Here is a 21,849-nt window from a genome sequence, read left to right as displayed (position 1 = left end):
AAAGGTGTTTACTCTGTTTTCACTCCGCTGGGTTTAGCGCACAGATCTGGACCCCACAGTGTCAGTGCTGTGATGTGGCTGAGGAGTGCTGTGCATGTTGAGTAGACGAGCGAGGCGCTGAAGATGGGCAGCAAGTGCTGGCAACCAGCTAGAGAGATGAGGCAGGAAAAGAGACATGAATTTCATGGTGGGTAGGATGGGGATGGGGCACTGCTTGGGGGGAAGTTGTGAAACTGGAAATGGAAGGCATGAGGCTGGAGTTTGTGAAATCAGAAGTGCCTGAGGGGTGGTGAAGGACTGTGCCAAAAGGCAGTATGAAGTGGCATGTAATGCTGAAGGGTTTGAAGTTGCCTTCAAAAAGATGGTGACATGAGGAGCAGGCATTGTGTGATGAAGGCAGTACTAGGACAGGTCGTGCAATTGTGGCTGCTGAGGTGTGCTTGGGCAGACCCTTCTCCAGGGCAAGTTGTGTGATGCAGTAGGAACCAATCTGAGAGGCCACTTGCGTTGGGAGAGGCTGGGGTCACACTCTGCAGTGATGGGCATTAAGGGAAGTTTGGCAGGGACAATCGGCCCTTGGGAATGAGAAGTCGTGCTGGGGGAGGTTGCAAAATCAGCAGCAGGGTTTACGGAAAAGGACTGGCAATTTCTCAGCCTGTGTCACCCCAAGCAACAGTAAGGCACCTTCTACACAGACTGTGAAACTAGAGCATCCCAAGGATGGATGCAGGTGGGAAGTGAAGCAACAGTACAGGAGACAAAATATAATTTTGGACAGAAAGTTTTTGCTTTTTTAGTATTGTTAGACTGGCTGAAGAAGGGAGAAGTGGTAAAAATGCATTTCTTAAGACGTGACAATGACAGGTTCTGTACAGAGAGGGAAAGGGGAAGTAGTTCAGATCTAAGTGACCACACACAACAAACTAAATGTTTCCTCCAGAGAGTGATTCACTGGCTCTCAGACATTACATTGACCATGGCTTTTTAAACAGTGCCTAAATAGCCCGGCACTACAGTGCTGACATGAGCAATGACATGAGCATTTCATCTGGACCACATGTCACAGGATTCAGGTTATAATTTTCCCCAGCAGATCCATACCAGGCAGCTGCTGCAAATCAGCCACTGAAGTTACAAGGAATTCACAAAAAGGTGAGAAATTCTTAGATGACTATCTTTGCCATTGCACTTTGTCTGAAGTTTTCTGTCATGCTTTTGCAGAGATGGAATGGGACAGGAGGAGAAAAAAAAAACTGGAAGAAAGGAAATCACACATTTCCCTCTCCTGAGGGTTAGAAATTGGCTATAGACACACAACTGTCTTGATCATTTTCAAGTTAGGGAAAGCTTCATTCTGGTGAGCTATTTTCATGAACAAGTGCTATTGTATTGCTTTAAATACAGCTCTGTAATAGACGATGCCACTATTCAGAGACCTAGCATTAGAAGTTTTCATCTTAGATGATCTGTTAGGATTAGCCAAGAAAACACAACAGCTTAACTTTATATCCATACTCTAAAATGACTTTGTGGTGTCATGGCTGTTTAGACTGACATCTGCCACAAGAACCATGTGGTACTCAGCTTGTAAACCACAGGCAGGATGTTTAATTTCAATGGAGTGAAAGGTCATGTAGACTCAGTTTGCTGCTGTTTGATGCAAGCTTTCACTAATAAGTTTTATTAAGGAAGTAGACTCTTATAAAGGTATATAAGAAAGTTACTTTTTTGGTCTTCTTTTCCACAGTCTACAGAAGTCAAAGAAAGATTTCTTCACTTCCATTCTAGTGGAATGAAAAATTATTGATGTTTTGTCATCTATCCGCAGGACTTCCCTTACAGCTTGTATCTGTACCTGGCAGTCTTTATGCATATACTATCAATGGCATAAGGCCATGGCATTTAACATTAGGAAAATCTGCTTGATCAGCTTAAGTTAGACAGCTAATTGCCTGCCATTGTCTGAATTTTCAGCACAGACAGACACATCTCTGGAGGATGAGGTGAAATGCCTTTTGGAGACAATTGCAGCAGGGAGGTTGAATGACTGCTTTCCTAAAACAGGCACCTGGTCAGAAGGCTGGAGTGGGCTTAGAGAGAGCTAAGTGACACTCAAATGTTTGGGTCCTCTTTAAACCAATTAAAAGTTTGCTTCAGGTCACACAGACAGATTTTGGCAGAGGAGAGTACTGCATTGAATCTTCTAAAGGCTAGGAAAGCATTTAACCACTGGATCTTCCTTTCTCCTCACAGCAGACTCAGTTCACAGAATTAGAGGCTGCTTCAGCTACTTTCCACAGCGAATCAAGGTCTGACAATTTTTCATTGTGAGAGTCCTGCTGCCACCCAAAAAGCAGATAGAGAGGAAGTGAACAAAGTTATAAGGCTGTATCTTTTCAATTTGCTTGTTATAAATGTTCAGGGAGGCCGAGGCTTGCTAGTGTTGTTGGTCAGGCAGTATGCTACCCTCCCCAGGTAAGGAAAGAGAACGTGAGTTTTGACTCGGGGATGTTCCACGCAGGGCTTACACACCTGTTGTGAAACACACTGTGCTGAAACAGAACTTCTGTGTGTTCAGAAGGAGATGATGATTTTTGTTTTCTGTAGTCCCTTTCAGTATGCACTTAAATTCTTTCTTTAGAGACCATTGGTCTCTGAAGTCTTAACACTAGAAGCATATGATGTCACTTAATAGCTGTGGATGGAAATATCCATCTTCCTAAAAAGAATATAGTGCAGTGCCAGAAGTTCCCTGTTTTTAGTAAACCCTAAAGGTTTCTCATCCTGCAAGCTGTGATGAAGTTAAGAGTGGAATTCACCTCAGATCCCTTTGGCTGTCTGCACATTAAACCTCTTGCTAAAGTTGGCACTCTGCAATGTATCAGCTGTCACGAAAGACAGGCAGGTGATTGCATGCCTCTCTTAGACACCTATCTTGGGGAAAAAATACATGAATCCTGGAGGTATTCATAAACCTCCATTAATTCAAATTGAAGCTTTAATGGTTATATTACATGAGATGTCTGCATTTTTAATGGAGAAAGCTAGGAGCAATTGTCCCAGTTGGACGCCCAACCAAGCATGCGCCTGCCACAGGCTAATGCAGCAAGATTGTCTCCCCTGTCCCAGGCCATCAGCTGGGCAAGGAAACCATCTGCATCATGCATTTATCTTGTCTTGGTCGATGTAATACTGAAGAGGGTGTGTTTGGAGTGGCAAGATGAAACAATGATGATTCAATTTGTAACACTTCACTTGTTAAGGTAATCTATCTGCAAGCATGTTGCAGCATTTTACAAAGAGGGAAGAAACCATTGTGCCAGTTCAATGATTCACCTCTTCCCAGCTCTCCCCATTTTGACTTGTTCCTTTCTCCTTTTTAACTATCTCTTGCTGCTGTCTTTCAAGGCACTTCTCCACCTTTCCAAGTCTAAATAGCTGGTGGTCAAAGATGATAAGGGTCACGCTGTTTGACCTCATCAGACCAAAAAAAAAAAAGGTGTGAATTCTACTTTTGGGCTTCATGTTTTGTTTTAGTTTGCTTGGTTGGTTGGTTGGTTAGTTGGCTTGGTTTGGAATCTTTTGCAAGATTCTCATTCAGATCCCAGTATCATGGGGAAAGGAGGAGGATGAACTCAGGGAACAGGGTGAAATGATTATTTAACAATTATTAAATATTTATCTCAACATGAGCCAGCAATGTGCACTTGTAGCCCATAAAGCCAACCATCTAGGGTTGCATCAAAAGCTGCACGACCAGCAGGTTGAGGGAGGTGATTCTCCCCACTGCTCCATTCTTGTGACACCCCACCTGGAGCGCTGTGTTCAGCTCTGGAGCCCACAACGTAAGACAGACATGGACCTGTTGGAGCCGGTCCAGAGGAGGCCATGAGGATGCTCAGAGGTCTGGAACATCTCTGCTAAGGAGACAGACTGAGACAGCTGCAGTTGCAGCCTGAGGAAGAGAAGGTTCTGGGAAGACCTTACAATAGCCTTCCAGTATCTGAAGGGGGCTACAGGAAAGCTGGGGAGGAACTCTTTGTCAGGGAGTGTAGTGACAGGACAAGGGGCAAGGGCTTTAAACTAAAAGACAGTGGATTTAGATTAGATATAAGGAAGAAATTCTTTACTCAGAGTGTGGTGAGGCACTGGAACAGGTTGCCCGGAGAAGCTGTGGATGTCCCAACTCTGGAAGTGTTCAAGGCCAGGTTGGATGGGGCTTTGAGCAACCTGGTCTAGTGGGAGGTGTCCCTGCCTATGGAAGGGGAGAGTGAAACTATATGATCTCTGAGGTTCCTTCCAACCCAAACCATCTGTGATTCTATGAATTCCAGTATCCTGTGAGGGTCAGCCACTTTGTCCCACATATGGTTCTTACAGTTTCTCTCTGAGAAGGAAATTATTAAGGGCTGCCTCTGTCAGACTGAATTGCTTATTGTTTGTACATAGGACTCAAGAACAAACCAATCATATTAAACTATACCTTATTAAAATCTAAATCAGTCATCAACATAAAAAACTAAAAGCTATTTTGAGTACTCTCTACTATGTTTTCTGCACATATGTGTAGGACAAAACTTAATCGTCTGTAATACTGCTTAAACTTGTATACTGATTGCCCGCAACTTTTACACACTTTTGGCAAAATTCGTCTCACTTAATCCTAGCAGCATGAAGAAAAGACAATTATACCAGAGTTGTTAACGCTGGGTTCCCTTTTTATTCAGAGAAGAAAAAGATGTACTTTTCAGGCATGATTTATCTGAGTTACTGTTGCTCGTTTTAAGATATTTGTTTCCCATTACTGACAATAAAAAGACCTCACAACATGAATCAAAAAAAGTGACAAACACATTGTAATTTAACTTGTCCTACATGTCATATGGAATGTGGCCTCAGATGCAATGCTTTGAGCAGTGCCTTAAAACACTGCACTTCAAGTCCAACCACAGCAATCCCTCCTTGAATCTAGCTCTGGCTACAAAGAATGAGAACAACTCTGGAAACACCACCAAGTTATCAAGAGGGAAAGTCACATGAGATTTACTGCCTCTCTCTGCTTACAGGTCTGTGTGAAATCACTCATAATGAATACTTCAGCTACATCGTTCTTCCTTCCAAATGCAGACAGCCAGACTCAAGGAGCTAATCACAGTGGTGCTGCAGGAAAGGCAGAGCCATCTTATGCTGTCCTCAAGTTCATGGAGAGCTTCTGCCTCATCAGTGCTGCCTGTGGGATGGTGGGAAACGGCATGGTCATATGGTACCTTGGCTTCCGCATCCGCAGAAACCACTTCACTGTCTACATCCTAAACCTGGCTGCTGCCGACTTTGGGTATCTGCTCTGCATTGCCATCGAGACAGTCAAGTACTTGATGCAGTTCAACGTGGGGGTGCAGTTTGGGATATTCCTCTTCCTGGATCTTTTCATGTATGGGACTGGCTTGTATCTCCTGACGGCCATCAGCATTGAGAGGTGCCTGTCCGTCCTCTGTCCAATATGGTGCCGAAGCCACCGCCCAAAGCACTTGTCCAGCATCATTGCTGGTCTGCTCTGGGGTCTCTCCCTGCTGCTGAACACACTCGGATATGTATTGTGTACCATTCACCCCTCCAGCAGCTGCTGGCCCCTGCTCATCACCATTGGAGTCTTGGATTTCCTCTTCTGCACACCCCTTATGCTGCTCTTCAGCCTGACCCTCTTCCTCAGAGTCAAGTGCAGCTCCCAGCACTTCCGAACGGGCAGGCTCTTCACCGTCATCATGCTCACTGTCCTCTTCTTCCTCATTTTTGCTGTGCCTCTGAGCGTCCTGATCCTCTTTGATTTCTTGGGCTACAAATTTCTCTATTCCCCTGAGATTGGCTTTGTGCTGTCCTGCGTGAATAGCAGCCTCAACCCAGTCATTTACTTCCTTGTGGGGAGCTACAGGGATCGGAGAATCAAGTTTGCCCTAAGGCTGGCATTCCAGAGGGCATTTGAAGATTCAGCAGATGACAAAGATGAACGGGAAACCCGTGACACGGTAACTATGTCCTCCTAATACCCTGCTGTGCCTAATACAGTGACAGTGCTCTGGAGTTGAGGGCTGACTGCTTACAGAACTGAAGAACTTTGAGGTATTCGGTGAAGGCGGATCATCTCATCTAACCTTCAATGCCTTCATTGGAGACGTCTATCCTTTCACTAGTTATTTGAAGCTCCATCTGTATTAGGACTACACTGAAAGTGCCTATTTATTTTCAGTGACTATTAAATTATTTCGCTTTGATAAGGTGAAATGTCTTGATGCCTGTATTTCATTAGTGCAATCCCATCCAGAGCTTACAGCTCACTCAATAAAGGTCCATCTTTCAGAGCAAAACAAAATTGACATTCATAAATAGTCACTTTTTTACTCAGATCTCTGAAGATGATACAGGATTCATCCTCCTCCTTTGAAATCAACCAAGAATTTCCTGTAAGACAGTCTATCTCCCTTAATTTTAAGTACTTGTATCTCGGCAACACATGCGGCCTTTTGTGGCTCGTAGAGTGCATGATTCTTTGCTTCCTAATGTAAGCATTTCAAATAGTGAAATGCTTTGTGCTCCAGAAGTCCCTTTCTTCTATTAACTAGGGAGCGTTTCATACCACAGAGTTGTGATGTAGTAGAAAAGGGCTCCAACCCCTACCAACCTTCTTTGCAACTTCATGCACTGAGTTGCATGCTCTGTTTTCTTGCATTTCAAAGAAATACAGAGCTGGAGTTGCATATTATTTTAGCTTCCTCCAACACTGCATTTAACTACAACATACATTGGGTTGTTATTTCTTCCTTTAAGAATGACAGATGATAAGAACCCAAGACCTCTAACATTTCCTGACCTACCGTTAGAAGTAAGTTCAAGGATAAGGAAAAAATAGGAAACAGAAGAAAGTTAAATAAATAACACAATTTACAAATGAATAAATAAATAACTGTATACCTAATTCCTGGAGATGCAAGATACGATTATTTGAAATGTTGGACTATCAGACTGCCCAATATTTGCTCTTTCAACTTAAATTGATGGAAGAGGGCAACACAAGTAATTTTCTTTGAAAAACCTTATAGGCTTCCTCTTCATGCATTCATCTGCAAATATGTTTCTAAAGGAAATTTGCATTCTTCTCCTGTCTATTCTCTTTTCTCTGTCCATTTGTCTTTTTATTAATATTGAAAAACAACAATTAAAAACAGTGGTCACCCTAATGTCTGTGGCTGCTTTTTGCTTCCCATTTACAGTTCCTGAAAGCTGAAAATTGAGTTCCATTTCTATTACTCTTTAATTTTTAATGCTATTTTTCTGCAACTTACACATAGTTGATTCAGATTAGGTCTATGCCATCAATTATTTTTAGTAAGATTTTTTGTTCTTCCAACCTCTACTGGAGGTGGGAAGAGACTATCCATTTATCAGAATACATGTTAAAATGTTTTCCTTTTAATATCTGTAATGATTTTCTCATTGGGAGAACAGAAATTCATTTCCTTTATTATTAAAAATGTTACAAGCCTTTCAGAAAAATAAAGGAAAGCAAGTTCTATTAAAAACTAAACATTTCTGTGCTCAGAAGAAGACATCAACTGATAAAAACATATAGCATATAAACCGTGAAAAATTTTCCATCCTGACAGTTTGTCCCTTAAACATACCCATCATGAAGACACGTGGCATTTAGTGTGAACACACCTTTTAAATCCAACCCTGGGCATTTAAAGGTGACGCCTGGATATAAATGACAACTGTAAACACCCTCGACCATGCATGGTATGAGACAGGCACTCTCTGAGGTGCCATCTGCCAGATATTTGCAGTGCATTTCCTGTGGTCCAAAAGAAGACAGTGATAGGATCTGCAATGACATGGGGAACATTTGCAGGATCTTCCACCCTGAACTAACACCAAGACAGCCAACTCAGCCTACCAGGGAGGATGTAATCAGCATCTGAATTAAATTTGTCCTCTGGATTGCTTAGTGTCTCTCGGGAAAGACCCCCAAGGCACCCAGAAGATCAGTGGTCGTGCATGAGGACAATACACTCTTCAGGGGCCACCAGTACTGAAAAAAGCCCAGAGTTCTGCCTCCCTGGGGACAACTGGAAGGAGACAGCCAGCCCAGGGTGTAAGTTTTGAGTGTTCTCCTCAACATGGCCTAAATGCCAGCAGCATGAGGTGACTGTGAGGGATGGCATCACCTGTTCCTTAACAGCAGCAAACCTAACTCCACTCCTCTTAGAAGACCTTGACACCAGAGTTTGTAAATGATCTCCATTTTCTCATTGATTTCAGCAGAAGGCACACACACTACTGTTAGTATTTCTGCAGCGCAGTTAAGGCCTGGAGGAAGGGATCTGTATGGTCATGGGCACACTTCAGAACAGTTCAGTTTTCACCATGTGCAGGAAAGTGAAAAAGACTCTCTGGTGCCTTGATTTGGTTCCCTTTCCCAAGCCTCTGTCCCCTAGCAGTTATCCCTATCCACCCCTTCAAGCAGCAACTCCCTTCTCCACCCAGATTTTCTACAACAGCCAGCCTACTTCCATCCCTCGTCCCAGCCTATCTCACACATCTCAAAGGAGCAGCCTTCCCGTTGCAGTTTTCCCCAACACCAGATGCCAAATTCCCGTTCTTGCACCTTTCATGGAGATTCACAGGAAGGAAGGGGCAGCAGTTAGAGAGAGCGAAGGCTATGTCCTCCTTGGAGGAGGAGCGTCAGGGTCAGCTATCTAGGGGTACAAGGAGGGGCAGGTGCCTCTAGATTTCTTTTGCAGTGCTTAGGTGCATGAGCTCACAGCCAAGTGGTGTCTCACAACCCACAGAGCAACTTGGGATCAGGCACAAAAAAGAGCAGAGGTGGTACAACAGCGCCAACATGTTTGCTAGTGAGAATGTTACAGAAACCTCACTGCAGGCCCTACAGATTGTATGCATTAAAAGCTTAACCGCCAAAGACAGTCACCCAATCCTGCCCAGGCTGGAAAAAGACAGTATTTCAAAGTGGCAAGAAGTTGTAGATACAGGACTCAGTCTGATCCTAAACTCTGTTTAATTTGGACTAAGAGAGGTGACAAAGTCAGGTAATCACAACATCAGAACATCTTTTGGGGGATGATGGGGGGAGGCATATGAACAGGATTAGTGCAGTTTAAGGACATGCTCTTGCCCAAATATACATTTATGACAGAATTCTTCACTTACCCTTGAAAAGAGACGGCTAAAGGGAGACCTTACTACAGCCTTTTAATTCTTAAAGGCTAATACATTTAATACTTATAGGTAAAATGGCAAAAGAATTTTCACCAAGGCCTGTAGTGATAGGACAAGGCATAATGGATTCAAATTGAAAGAGGCTGGATTTAGGTTAGACATTAGGAAGAAGTTTTTACCACAAGGGTGGTGGACAAGGTTGTCCAAAGAGGTTGTAGATGCCCCATGCTTTTAAGTATTCAAAGCCAGGCTGACTGGGTCTTCGGGCAATCTGATATGCTCCTCTTTCCTGGCAGGGAGGGTGGATTAGATATCTTTAAAGGTCCCTTCCAACCCAAACCATTCTATGATTGATTCTATTTTCAGTCCTTTTGTGTGCCTTCAAAAAGCACCTCAACAGCTGCAATGAGGCCTTTTCTCCCTCCTCTATACCCTGCTGAGGCAGCTGAGGATACATTCTGAGCATATCTCTAATAGTGTGACATATCCCTGCAGTAAAGCTGTAGGAACTCAAGTGGGGTTAATTCAGGGAATTCAGCCAAGGAAAGAGCTGCACCATGCTGTTCCATGGGCTTTTGTATACTCTCCATGGCGTCTGTCTTGTCAGAGTCAATCCTCAATAGGTCATTCACTTTGGTTAACAGAATAGATGTCATCTGAGAGTGGAAGTAAAATTGTAATGCTATTTAAGATGTTAAAATTACCACAAACATGAAAGCACACATACTATTGTTCCGCTTTTCCTATTTAGCTTAGTAAAGTACCAGTACATCTTCCCTAGAAGTGAACTGGACAGGAATTTGGACTATTTAGAAAACAAGGCAGAAAAAGTTATAGTATCTAAAAAGAAAATGTACCTTTGTCAACAAGGTGGGCTAAGGAGAGAAGTGAACCTCTGTTGGCAGGGAGAGGTGACCTTTTGTTAGACCAATATAACTAAACTTAGCAAACCTCAGGTCACTTACTTTTGGAGAACAGCTCCTCTGAACTCAACCTGCCAACACTATTCTTTGAGGTGACTCCTCCACTGTTTCTCTACAGGAGCTGTCTCCTACCTTCAGTCTTCATTTTACTCTTCAGAAATTACCCACATCACAACAAAACTCTTGACCCTCTTGGGCTATTCTTCATTGGGTAATGGATGAAGAAAAAAGCTACTGTTGTTTGCAGAAAGAAAATGTCTGTGGGCAATATGTGGTGACCAGCTAAAAATTTGATGGGATACGTTCGTTGAGGAGAATGTCACGCAGAATAGGAATGTATAGTGACAAGAATGTAGATCTCTCCTAGCTGATATTGCTCTCTCTATGTTTTAGATGCTAATGAGAAGGGGAATCAGAAGCAAATATAAACAAATCATGAACTATGATATGAGGATGGACTTACATGCATCTTCATTGTTAAAAGTCATTGCTTCACACATTACACATTAGGTTCTTGGGTTGGTAGACTCACCACTGGACTAGGAGGGGAACTACTGCCACCAAAATGCTAACTGGCCTCAGGGCTGATTGGCAACTACTTTTGCACATTACCTTAGTACTGTTAATTTCACAGTTTTGAAAGTAGAACAGAAGTAGTCAATTACACTAACCAGCAAGAGGAAACAGTTATGTATAGGCAGAAACCAGCACCAACAGTAGTCATGTTCAGGATGCAGACAGTGATGGGACCCCTTGTAGCACCACATCAGAAGAAGCAGGGAATAATTATTTTCCCCCATACTCAGATGAATGACTACCAAGGCATCACAAATGTATTCTGCATTGAAATAGTTGTTTTGTATTCAGCTAAACTATAGGTCACTGGCCTTTCCAAGAGCTGGATGCAGGGGACTTCTTTATAGCTTAGTCAACATGAAACATCTGCTATGAGAGGCGTTCTCAAAACACTGCTTCTCAGGGTGTTTTGTTTAGGCCCTCCCAATCCTCACGTCCTGGAACCAGCAATCCTGATCAAGCTGGAAAGAGACTGAGAGACCAGGGCACAGAAAATGGGGGGACAGGGAGAGAGAGGAAGTAGAGGTGGGACCAGAGGAGGTAGAGAGAGACACTGGGATGAGAAAAGTGGGAAGATGGAGGTAGGCAAGGAAATGTCAGGTGGGGGTGGGTTCCTCGTCCTTTCAAAGACGACAGAGCAGGACAGGTGGACACTCACCAGCCTGAACAGAGACGCGGCAATGGAGGAATGGTTCCTAACGACAGGGACACAGCCCAACCAGGCTCCTGGCCGTGAAGAGAGAGGAACCGAAGGGGAACTGCCTGAGCACCCCACGGGCTGGGGCAGGTGGCTGGGGGAAAGATCCGAGCACAAAAAGAAAGAACAACAACAGTTCAGTTATGACTTGAATCAAGTGCATTCAAGAGACAGGCTGCCCTTCCTCCCTGCCCAGTACCTCAGAAGGAAGGGGCTTCCCACGGGCAGTCTTTCCTCTCTGACGGTCTCTCCCAGCAGAACTTGCAGGCTGATGCAGGTGGTGGCACACGATGAGCTCTATGCTAAGACGAAAAACTCGTCTGCAAATGCACGCACGTGTGACAGGGAGATCACCGGCGGCAGGCGGGGGGCCGGGAGCGAGGCCTCAGTGAGGCGGGGGCTGCCCCCTGCCGGGCACAGCCGCGCTCGGCCCGGGCAGGCCGAGGAGCGCCGGGGGGTGGCAGGGCCGCGGTGGTGGCCGGTGCTGCGGGTACCCAGGCCCTGCAGGGCCCACACTGGAGCAGGGCAGCAATGGGAGGGGAACAGAGCTTCGTAAAACAGGTGTTCAGGGCCTGTAACCTGCAGTACTGCATGTAACACGCTGTGCTGCGTGTAACCTGGAGTATCGCATCTAACCCAACGTGCTGCGTGTAACCTGCTGTGCTGCATGTAACCTGCCATACTGTGTGTAACACACCATAATGCATGTAACCCCCCACACTGTGTGTAACCTGCTGTCCTCTGCGTAACCCAGCAGCCCCAGTGTACCCTGCCAGTTGCTGTGTAATCTGCCATTCCCTGTGTAACCTGCCATTCCCTCTCATAACCCGCCATTTCCTCCCCATCATCTGAGTGTAACCCACCATTCCCTGTATAACCCAACATCCCCTCCTATGCTGCTGATGAGAGAGGACTCTGGGGCAAGGGAATGAAGCTGGGCTGAGAAGAAGGGGCAGGAAAGGCATTGTTCTAAATGTTGTAGCCAGCAGGACCAGGGAGGTGGTCATCCCCCTATACTCTGCTATGATGAGGCTGCACCTCAAGTGCTGTGTTCAGTTTGGGCCCCTCACTACAAGAAAGACATCAAGATCCTGGAGTGTGTCCAGAGAAGGGCTATGAAGCTGGTGAAGGGCCTGGAACACAAATCATGAAGTGCAGCTGAGGGAACTGGGGTTGTTTAGTCTGGAGAGGAGGAGGCTCAGGGGAGACCTTATTGCTCTCTACAGGTACCTGGAAGGAAGTGGTTGGGAGCTGGGGGTTGGCCTCTTCTTGCAGATAACCAGTGATAGGACTAAAGGGAATGGCCTCAAGTTGCGCCAGGAGAGGTTCAGGCTGGAAATTAGGAGATACTTCTCAGAAAGAGTGGTCAGGCATTGGAACGGGTTGCCCAGGGAGGTGGTGTAGTCACTGTCCCTGGGGGTGTTTAAGAAAAGATTGGATGTGGTACTTAGAGACATGGTTTAGTGGGTGATATTGGTGGTAGGGGGATGTTTGGACAAGATGATCTTGGAGGTCTTCTCCAACCTTAATGATTCTATGATTTTGGTTGCAAATAAATCAATTTCCCTCACGTAGAATCTGGTTTGTTCATGTCGGTAATTGTTAAGGGGTCTCTCTGCCTTTACCTCAACCCACAGGCTTTCTCCTTATGCTGGTGAGGAGGGGGAGCGAGTGTGCAGCTGGGGGACCTTGGCCTTCAGCCAAGGCTAGCCCACCCCAATAGAGAAACCCACTGTAGAGAACACAGGCAGCTGGAGTCAGCCAGAGCCAGCTGAGAGCAAGAGACGGGGAAGGAAGGGCCACAGGGAGAGCTGGGAGACAAGTGGAAAGAGAACACTGTCAAGTTGAGCCCAGGCAGAAGTGGGAGGTGGTTCAGCAAGCAACAAAGTGAAGTCATGGAAAGAAAGAGTTCCTCCTGGTTTTTTTGTATTTGTTTTTGTTTAATCAGCTGTGGAAGGATACAAGGCATAGAGGGCAGTGTTGGAGGGTGAGGAAGAAAAAGGCAGCAGAGCAGCCATTTCAGACAGGAACAGAGACTGTGTCCTGCCCTCCTTTCCATCCATTCCCAAGACACTGCAGGCTGAATTGCATCCTTATGGGAACTGGATTGAAGTGTAATGGCCACGCAGTCCCAGTATGTCCCAGTAAATGCTTGCAATTCTTGCTGGAAGATTTCTCTCAGCTACCGACAATCAGAACTCCTTTTCTGGGAAAAGCAGCCAAATCCTCTAAGGGAACATCCTATCTGGGCTGTGCAAGATCAAACACATCTTTAGAGCATGGTCTGGTTCCTGAGCTGATCACGCTTCATGACTTCTAATCTTCTCTGGATAGAGGAAATGACTAATGAAAAGAAACTTCATAAGATAAACAGTTATAGAAAAAAAATCTTTTTTTTTCCTGCCAGATATTTCTATTTTATATAGATTGTTTCTGTCTTAGTAATTAAATGAATATTAGCACCTATATAATTGTTTTGTTTTGCATTTTTATTGTTCTCCATTCTTAATTGATGAATCTCATGGATATTTGGCAATATTGTTTTCTCCATCTTAAAAAATACATCTTGTTATCTCAGATATTATGCCTATTTCACAACAAATGCCTTAGGATGTGTTTCCATCCATAGCTGTGCTTTGCATCAGAACACCAATATACAATTTATGGGAAGTTCCTGTCAAAAAGATGGGATCTGAGAAGAATGAGGAATACTTATTGCACAATGTGTAGTAGAGGAATTAATACATGAATTATTGTTAAAGATAGCACTAACGATAAGGCAAATTGTAATGAAAAGACACAAAGGGAAGAATGAAGATAGGAGAAGGAAACTGAACTGCATAATTTTTTTTTTATGTAAGATGCAAGAAAAATCTTCAAGTCAGACTACGCTGAAAAAGGACAGAAAATAGAATTTTATTTTATTTTATTTTTATTTTATTTTATTTTTGTACAGCTAATTCCAGACTTGTTAGTCCAGTATTTAACAGCTGCATTTGCTTTTTGGCAGGTGAAAAACACAAGGTCCAGAGATACTGCCCGTACCTACAAATCCTCTCTCACTTATATCCCAAAACCACCATAAGAAACAGCAATACTTCTATTTTTATGGTGATTTTCTATTGTTGAAGAAAACTTCAATTAGAAATAAATTAAATCTATCTGGGATGATATAAATTTGTCTTTAGCCTTTTCACAGTAGGAGTTAGGTGACTGGACTTTGGGTTCTTGCAATGCAGGAATTGCTAGCATGTCAGGTAACCCCACTATAACCACAGGGATCCAGTAAATACAACCAGTGGAGCTGAGAGTGTGACTAAAGGGGAGAGGACAGCAAGCAGATATCACAGCTTCTAGAGATGTCTCTGCTAAAAAAATATTGTACTCAATCATCAAATGTTCTCCAAATTCTGTTAACTGACATGAAACAGCTTCAGTGAAATTGCTGACGTGTAAAAAGCAAATGAAACACCAAAGAAAAGCTGTGACCCCTGTTATTTCTTTGAGTGTTCTGATCAGAACATTTCCCCTTCTTTCTCTGCTTTAGACAGAGATTAAAAAAAAATAAAAAACAAACAAACAACAAAAAAAAAAAAACACCAGATTTAGATCCCCCAGAGGACCACAAAGACTTGTTTACTGACCAAAGAGAGCAAGAATTTATTATGCTGGGACCATGGCATAGGTACCCCTCTGCCCCTCCCTGGGTTGCCTGCGGGGTTCAGCATCCCTAGGACCTGCTGCCCCCCTGCCCGAGCACTCCCACTCCCCAGCACATGACATTTGCACCACTGGATGTCTCTGTAGGACCCTGAGGTAGTGGCAACGAAACAGAATATGTTGCCACAGACAGATATTAGGTTAAAATTGCAACAAATGACACACAATGACTGACAAGTGCTTTGGGTGGTGACATTGGTATAAGACAGGGAACAGAACTGCAAGGCACCTCTCCATGTTCAGCACTGTCAGAAGATACATGCCGGCATAGAACCAAAGGAGAAACAGATTCATCAGGATATACTTGGTCAAATCACGGTCGTGTAGGAAATAACAGGAGAATGGAAGTAACATATGATACAAATATATCAAGGAGCAACAAGAGCAGAGAGAAGTCAGAGACAGCCAGGTTCGGGACACAGACAGTGAATGGGTTCTTCATGTGGAAAAACATGAACCACATGACTATTCCATTTGCCATAAGTCCATACAGGCAAATAGTAATAGTGACACCTGAAATTATCAACATGTAATCCCTTATTATGCACTGAAATTCCACATATCCAGAAGTTGTGCAGAGAGGTTTGTTGTGCTGGTCTCTGCCATGGTGAAGCTCCTGCTCCGGGTGGCCACCTTGTCCCTCTTGCAGCCCCTCCTATGAGAGACAAGGAAGGAGAGAGAGAAGAGGAGCATCGGCACTCCCAGCACTCACCGTCTCTGCCCGTGATCCCAGGTTGTGCCCAGGACAGGCTCCCACAGCTCCAGCCCCATCCCTGGACAGGAGGTATCTCCCACCCACCCATCCCTGGCCTCCCACCTCCCGGAGCTCCTGGGAACAACACTGTCACAGGAGCACCAGCACACGGGACCTCCGCAGGGCCAGGCTCGCCAGGAGAAAGGGGCTGGCGGCAGATGCCAGGGCTACCCTGCTCTGCTTCAGCCTCCTCCCTCGTGCCGCGGAGCAGACCTGTGCCCAGAGATCAGGTCCCGCAGTCAGGAGACTCCTCTCACAATCTCATCTCATCGGTGACAGCTTCCCCTCACATGTCTCTTGGGTGGTAATCTTGTCAGTAGGAGCTAGCCACGTCACCTCCTTCTGTTTCCCTCTGCTGTTTTTTATCAGGAGGTTCTGTTATGGTCCCAGTAAGAAATACTCCAGGAAATATCATATAAAAAGCCTTGTACTCGAGCTGAAACCTTGAGGAAGGAGAGGATAGCACAGACAATCTTATGTCCTTTCAGGTGTTGGGAACCCCAAGTCTTGCAGCATCAAATTGGCCTCTTATCAGGGCAGACCTTGTCTGTGGAAGTGTTACCTTATCATGGTAATTTAAAGTATTATAGGATTTTCTTAAAAGAGAGAACAACACATTGTTTCTACTGTCAAACAAAAATGGATGTTCACTTGAGAACCGTTGTGGCACTCTTGCCTTGATAAAGGCAAGGACACATAGGCGATGGAAGACTTCCTTACCTCTCACCTGCTAGTTAGTTAACCTTACCACCTGCATCACCAAGGGGGTGGTGGGGAAGAGATTTGGCAGGGCAGGAGGAAGGTAGAAAGGTGAGAATGAGTGCAATGACCCAGGGACCGTTAGCAGCATGGCTGAAACAGCAGAATCATAGACTCATAGACTCATAGAATGTCTCAGGTTGGAAGGGACCTTAAAGATCATCTAACTCCAACCCCCTGCCATAGGTAGTGATGCTACCCACTAGATCAAGTTGGCCAAAGGCCCCATCCAGCCTGGCCTTGAACACCTCCCTGGATGGGGCATCCACAGCTTCTCTTGGCAAGCTGTTCCAGTGCCTCACTACTCTTACAGTGAAGAATTTCCTCCTAATGTCTAGTCTAAATCTATTCTCTTTTAGTTTAAGACCATTCCCCCTTTTCCTATCATTATTTACCTGAGTAAAGAGTCCTTCTCCACCTTTTTACAAGACCCCTTTAAGTATTGAAAGGCCACAAGGAAGTATTCCCGGAGCCTTCTCTTCTCCAGGATAAACATCCCCAGGCTGAACATTCTCCAGGCTGAACATCCCCAGCTCTCTCAGCTTTTCTTCACAGGAGAGGTGCTCCAGCCCTCTAATCATCTTTGTAGCCCTCCTCTGGACTCACTCTAACAGGTTCACATGTTTCTTGTGCTGGGGGCCCCAAACCTGGACACAGTGCTCCAGGTGGGACCTCACAAGGGCAGAGTAGAGGGGAACAATCACCTCCCTTGACCTGTTGGTCACACCTCTTTTAATGCAGCCCAGGATGCAGTTGGCCTTCTGGGCTGCAAACGTGCACTGCTGGCTCATGTTGGGCCTTTCATCTGCCAGAATCCCCAAGTCCTTCTCTGCAGGGCTTCTCTCAATGAGTTCTTCTCCCAGTCTGTACTGGTATTGCCCCAACCCAGGTGCAGCATCTTGCACTTGTACTTGTATAACCTCATGTGGCTTTTTCTCCAGCCTGTCCAGCTCCCTTTGGATGGCATCTATTCCTTCTTTGGTATCAATGGCACCACTCAGCTTGGTGTCATCTGCAAACTTGCTGAGGGTGCACTCAATCCCATCTTCTATGTCATTGATGAAGATATTGGAAAGCACTGGTCCCAAGACAGACCCCTAAGGAACATTGCTCATCACTGGCCTCCACCTGGACATAAAAACATTGACCACTACCCTCTGGGTGAGGCCATCGAGCCAATTCCTTATCCACTGGATGGTCCATCCTTCAAATCCATCTCCGCCATTGGGAGGTCAGTCTGGGTAGGGGTGTCTACTGGGGGGGTCATGGCCCCTCTGTCTGGGTTTCAGTCTTAGCCCTGGAGGTGTGGTGGGTGGACACCATTTTTACCTCACTGGAAAGCTGCTTTGTAGTGCTCCCAGAATAGAGGGTAGAGAGACCAGTCCATCTCCCACCCTCCCTGCTCATCAGAGGGGGGCTTCTGGCTTTGCCCAAGCCTCATCAGCCACCCTCACGAGGGCTGCTGGGTCCTGGTGGCTCCCTCGGCTACCTCAAGTGGCCTCGATGCAGGAAACACCTGCACGCCAAGATCCCCCGCTCCACTGCAGAACACGTCTGCCCTGGAGCTGATTGCATTGGCAAAACCCCTTGGAAGTCTCTGGCAGCCTGTGGCCTTAACCCTCCTTCTTCCTCCCATCATTCCTCAGGTGTGGAATCACTCCCAGTTGTGCCAATCTGTTTCCTGCCCCCCCAGGCCCTATCACACACCCATGCCCTGCACCTGGGATGCCAACAGTGTACTCTCAACAGCCACCCATAAGGCAGAGCTCTGGCCCTGCCTTAACTTGCCATGAGAAATCACCGGTGCTCAGATAGACAACAGCACAAGGGCTTTGCCCTCTCTCTCTGATCACATCCCTGTCCTGTCTTCTCTGAGATTACATTTTGCGGGGTACATAGTGATGCAAATGTACTTTTATCTACAAGTGGTTCCTGTCTCACAATCTCATTTTGCATCATAAGGGCTGCCGTCCTCACTGCTTATATTCTCTTTCATGTGTTTTCCATCTTCTGAATACCTCCTCTTAAGAGTTATTGCCTATGTTTTTTCTATGTTTTTCTATGGTGTTTTTTTTGTTTGTTTGTTTTTGCCTATGTTCATTCACAGAATGATGTCCTCCGAGGATATCTTTTGATTTCACATGGTGAATGTACATTGATGAACCCAGCCCAGAGTCTCTCCGGGGGGAGCCAGTCTTGAGCTGCAGGAGACGGGACCTCATATAGACTTAAAACAAGGGTAGAGCTAGTTCCACCCATGAGAAGGTGGTGGTGAAAAGGCTTCCAATAGGTGCAACACCTTCATAATGCAGGCAAACCCTGGGTGCTCAGGCCTGACCCTAGCTGGATCCCGTGGTCCATGGGCTGGAGGTGAATGGGTAGGGTCAGGACAGAAAAGGGGCTGCTGTTGCCTTCAGGGCCCTGGAAGAGGGAATCAGAGAGCCTCAAAGTGTACAGGTTAGTGTGCTGTGGTGTTCAGTCATGTTTCATGAATTGAAGTTCCAGCCCCTTCATTTTCCGTTCCCACAGTTGGGCCAATCAGATATCCGATCATCATTGTCCTTCAGTGACAGCATTTTGTGTGTGTGTGTGTTTTGTTTTCTTCACCGCCACTGTGAAAAACATTGCCCAGTACTGATTTCTTCTATGGCTTTGTAGCATTGCATTTGTCACAAGTGTTATATTCCATGCTTTGACACGTTAAAGTAAAGCCTCTATCTGGGGGCAATGTTTCTGAAATAAAGTTGGGAGAAGTCTTTGAGCACCAATTTACATGTGTTTAGAAACACTGAGCAAAGACTGCATGCTGCTGCACAGCCGCACATCAGACGTTACCCACTGTTGAGGGTCCCTGCCTGGCCTCTCTCACTCTCACCTTTCTGCCATTCTCCTGCCCAGGGAGTGACTTAAATAACGACTTCTGACACAGAGCTTTCCCCATACAGACAAGGGGTGCTGCTGGGAAGTAACAGTACAACACATTCATCTGCTAGTCTGTTCCCAGAGCTTCCTGGTATGAGATGATCCTTCCTTCAAACTCCTCTCACTTTGTACTTGAACAGTCCAGCCAGCATGGTCATTCATTGACACCATGCTCCTCTCCCTTCCTTTACTTCCAAGCAGAAGACTTTGTTTGCAGTTGGCTCTGCAGGGATTTTCTTCTACAGCTGTGTGGCTATACCTGAGTTAGTTGCAATACGTGCCAGGTTTGCCACACATTATGGCAAAGCCTCTGCCAGGGGGCGAAGTGTCTCAGGAGACAGCAGGAGAAAGTCTTCCACACACAATGAAACCCAGCAGCCCCCGAAGTGGCAAAACAAAGCTGGTGGATGGGGAGAAGAAAAGGAAGGGGGTGACGTGGCCAGCTCCCACTGACAAGATCACCGTCTGTGAGACATGTGAGGGGAAGCTGTCACCGATGAGATGAGATTGTGAGAGGAGTCTCCTGACTGCGAGACCCGGTCTCTGGGCACAGGTCTGCTCCGCGGCACGAGGGAGGAGGCTGAAGCAGAGCAGGGTGGCCCTGGCATCTGCCGCCAGCCCCTTTCTCCTGGCGAGCCTGGCCCTGCGGAGGTCCCGTGTGCTGGTGCTCCTGTGACAGTGTTGTTCCCAGGAGCTCCGGGAGGTGGGAGGCCAGGGATGGGTGGGTGGGAGATGCCTCCTGTCCAGGGATGGGGCTGGAGCTGTGGGAGCCTGTCCTGGGCACGGCTGGGAACGGGGCCCTTCCTGGGCACAACCTGGGATCACGGGCAGAGATGGTGAGTGCCGGGAGCACCGATGCTCCTCTTCTCTCTCTCCTTCCTTGTCTCTCATAGGAGGGGCTGCGAGAGGGACAAGGTGGCCACCCGGAGCAGGAGCTTCACCATGGCAGAGACCAGCACAACAGACCTCTCTCTGAGCTACACAATTTTTCAATATCTGGACTCTTTTGAAAATAACACGCACATATGCTTAAGACTATCTTACGAATCTCTGGTCTTTTTAGGTGTCTGTATGGGGATTTCTTTGTGTGGACTTGCAGTGAATGGGATAGTCATATGGTTCCTGTTTTCCCACATGAGGAACCCATTCGCTGTCTACATCCTAAATCTGGCCGTTGCTGACTTCGTGCTGCTCCTCTTCTCTTTTTTGCTCATGTTGGCAATTTTGATCTTAACAATTTGTTCTCTCTTTGATTATATTATTCTTTCCTATATAGAACTTGAAATTATAGTTGGATTTCTGTGCCACTTCTTTGACCTCAGCAGCCTGGGTCTACTTACAGCAATTAGTGTGGACCGGTGTGTCTCTGTTTTCTTCCCAATCTGGTATCGTTGCCATCGCCCAAAGCACTTGTCTGGCATTGTGAGTGGGTTGCTCTGGGTTCTTGCTGGATCTTTTGTTTCCTCAATGTATCTTAGCTTTTACTTTGTTAAACGATATGGGGACGCATTTGGAGGTATAGCCATTGCAATCACTGTGACTTTATCATCAATGATGTTGATTTCCAACCTGTCCCTGTTCATCAAACTCCGATGTGGCTTTCAGAGACGACACCCTGGGAAACTCTATGTTGCTGTCCTGCTCAATGTGATCTTCTTCTTTGTCTTTGCTATTCCTTTCAGCGTAGAGGTATTCTTCAATCTTCCGCGCACACAGGAACTATTTCCTGACAAAGTATCTTTTTTGCTGGCATTGCTGAACAGCAGCACCAATCCCATCGTTTATTTCCTGGTGGGCAGCTGCCGGCGACGCCGGATCCAGGGCTCTGTGAAAGCTGCCTTCCGTCGGGTGTTCGAAGAGAACGCGGTGAGCGAGGAGGGGAGCCGCACACCCAGGGACATGGCATCAGAGACCACTGTGTGAGGCCCTGCTGGGGAGGAGGCCTGGAGGCACAGAGCCTGGCAGGCAGCTCAGAGCCTGCCTACTGCGGGGAGGGACCACCGCTGGAGCTGGGCAGGGGGCGCGTATGGCACGGAGCTGGCACGGCACTGCCCGGCCAGGCTCAGTCCCCACACGCGGGCTGTCTTCCCCATTGCAATGCCCCTCATTGTGCTGATCCTATGAATAAACTCTGGCTCCCTCTGGTCGGCAGATGAGTTTCGTGGTCTTTGGGGAGACATCCTGCCCAGGGAGAGTCTGGCATGTTAGGCTCTGGGGGAGCTCTGGCTGTCTGCTGTGCAGGCAAGGAAGGGCTCTTCAAAAAGGAT

The 21,849-nt window shown here is 46.2% G+C and overlaps 2 protein-coding genes across 2 annotated transcripts in view; one reads left to right on the top strand and one right to left on the bottom strand.

Annotated features, from left to right (window-relative positions):
- The window catches only part of LOC310900702 (olfactory receptor 4S2-like), a 28,404-nt gene extending 11,015 nt beyond the window's left edge, over window positions 1–17,389 (bottom strand). The window contains exons 1-3 of the mRNA XM_083839072.1: window positions 15,965–17,389; window positions 11,627–15,802; window positions 11,389–11,521 (exon numbers count right to left, since the gene is read on the bottom strand). The gene's annotated coding sequence lies outside the window, so the exon portion shown is untranslated. The remainder of the gene's footprint in view (window positions 1–11,388; window positions 11,522–11,626; window positions 15,803–15,964) is intronic.
- LOC310901161 (uncharacterized protein) lies at window positions 1,172–21,733 on the top strand. The gene is made up of 3 exons (XM_083840291.1): window positions 1,172–6,038; window positions 17,389–17,891; window positions 20,476–21,733. The coding sequence occupies exons 1-3, from the start codon at window positions 5,037–5,039 to the stop codon at window positions 21,503–21,505; spliced, it is 2,535 nt and encodes an 844-aa protein (XP_083696417.1). The 5' UTR covers window positions 1,172–5,036; the 3' UTR covers window positions 21,506–21,733.
- Window positions 21,734–21,849: the final 116 nt, after the last annotated feature.

The sequence above is a fragment of the Anser anser genome (genome assembly GCF_964211835.1).
Source record: "Anser anser genome assembly, chromosome: 5".
NCBI lineage: Eukaryota > Metazoa > Chordata > Aves > Anseriformes > Anatidae > Anser > Anser anser.
Note: the sequence above shows the minus strand (reverse complement) of the source record. Positions and strands in the feature narration are given on the sequence as shown.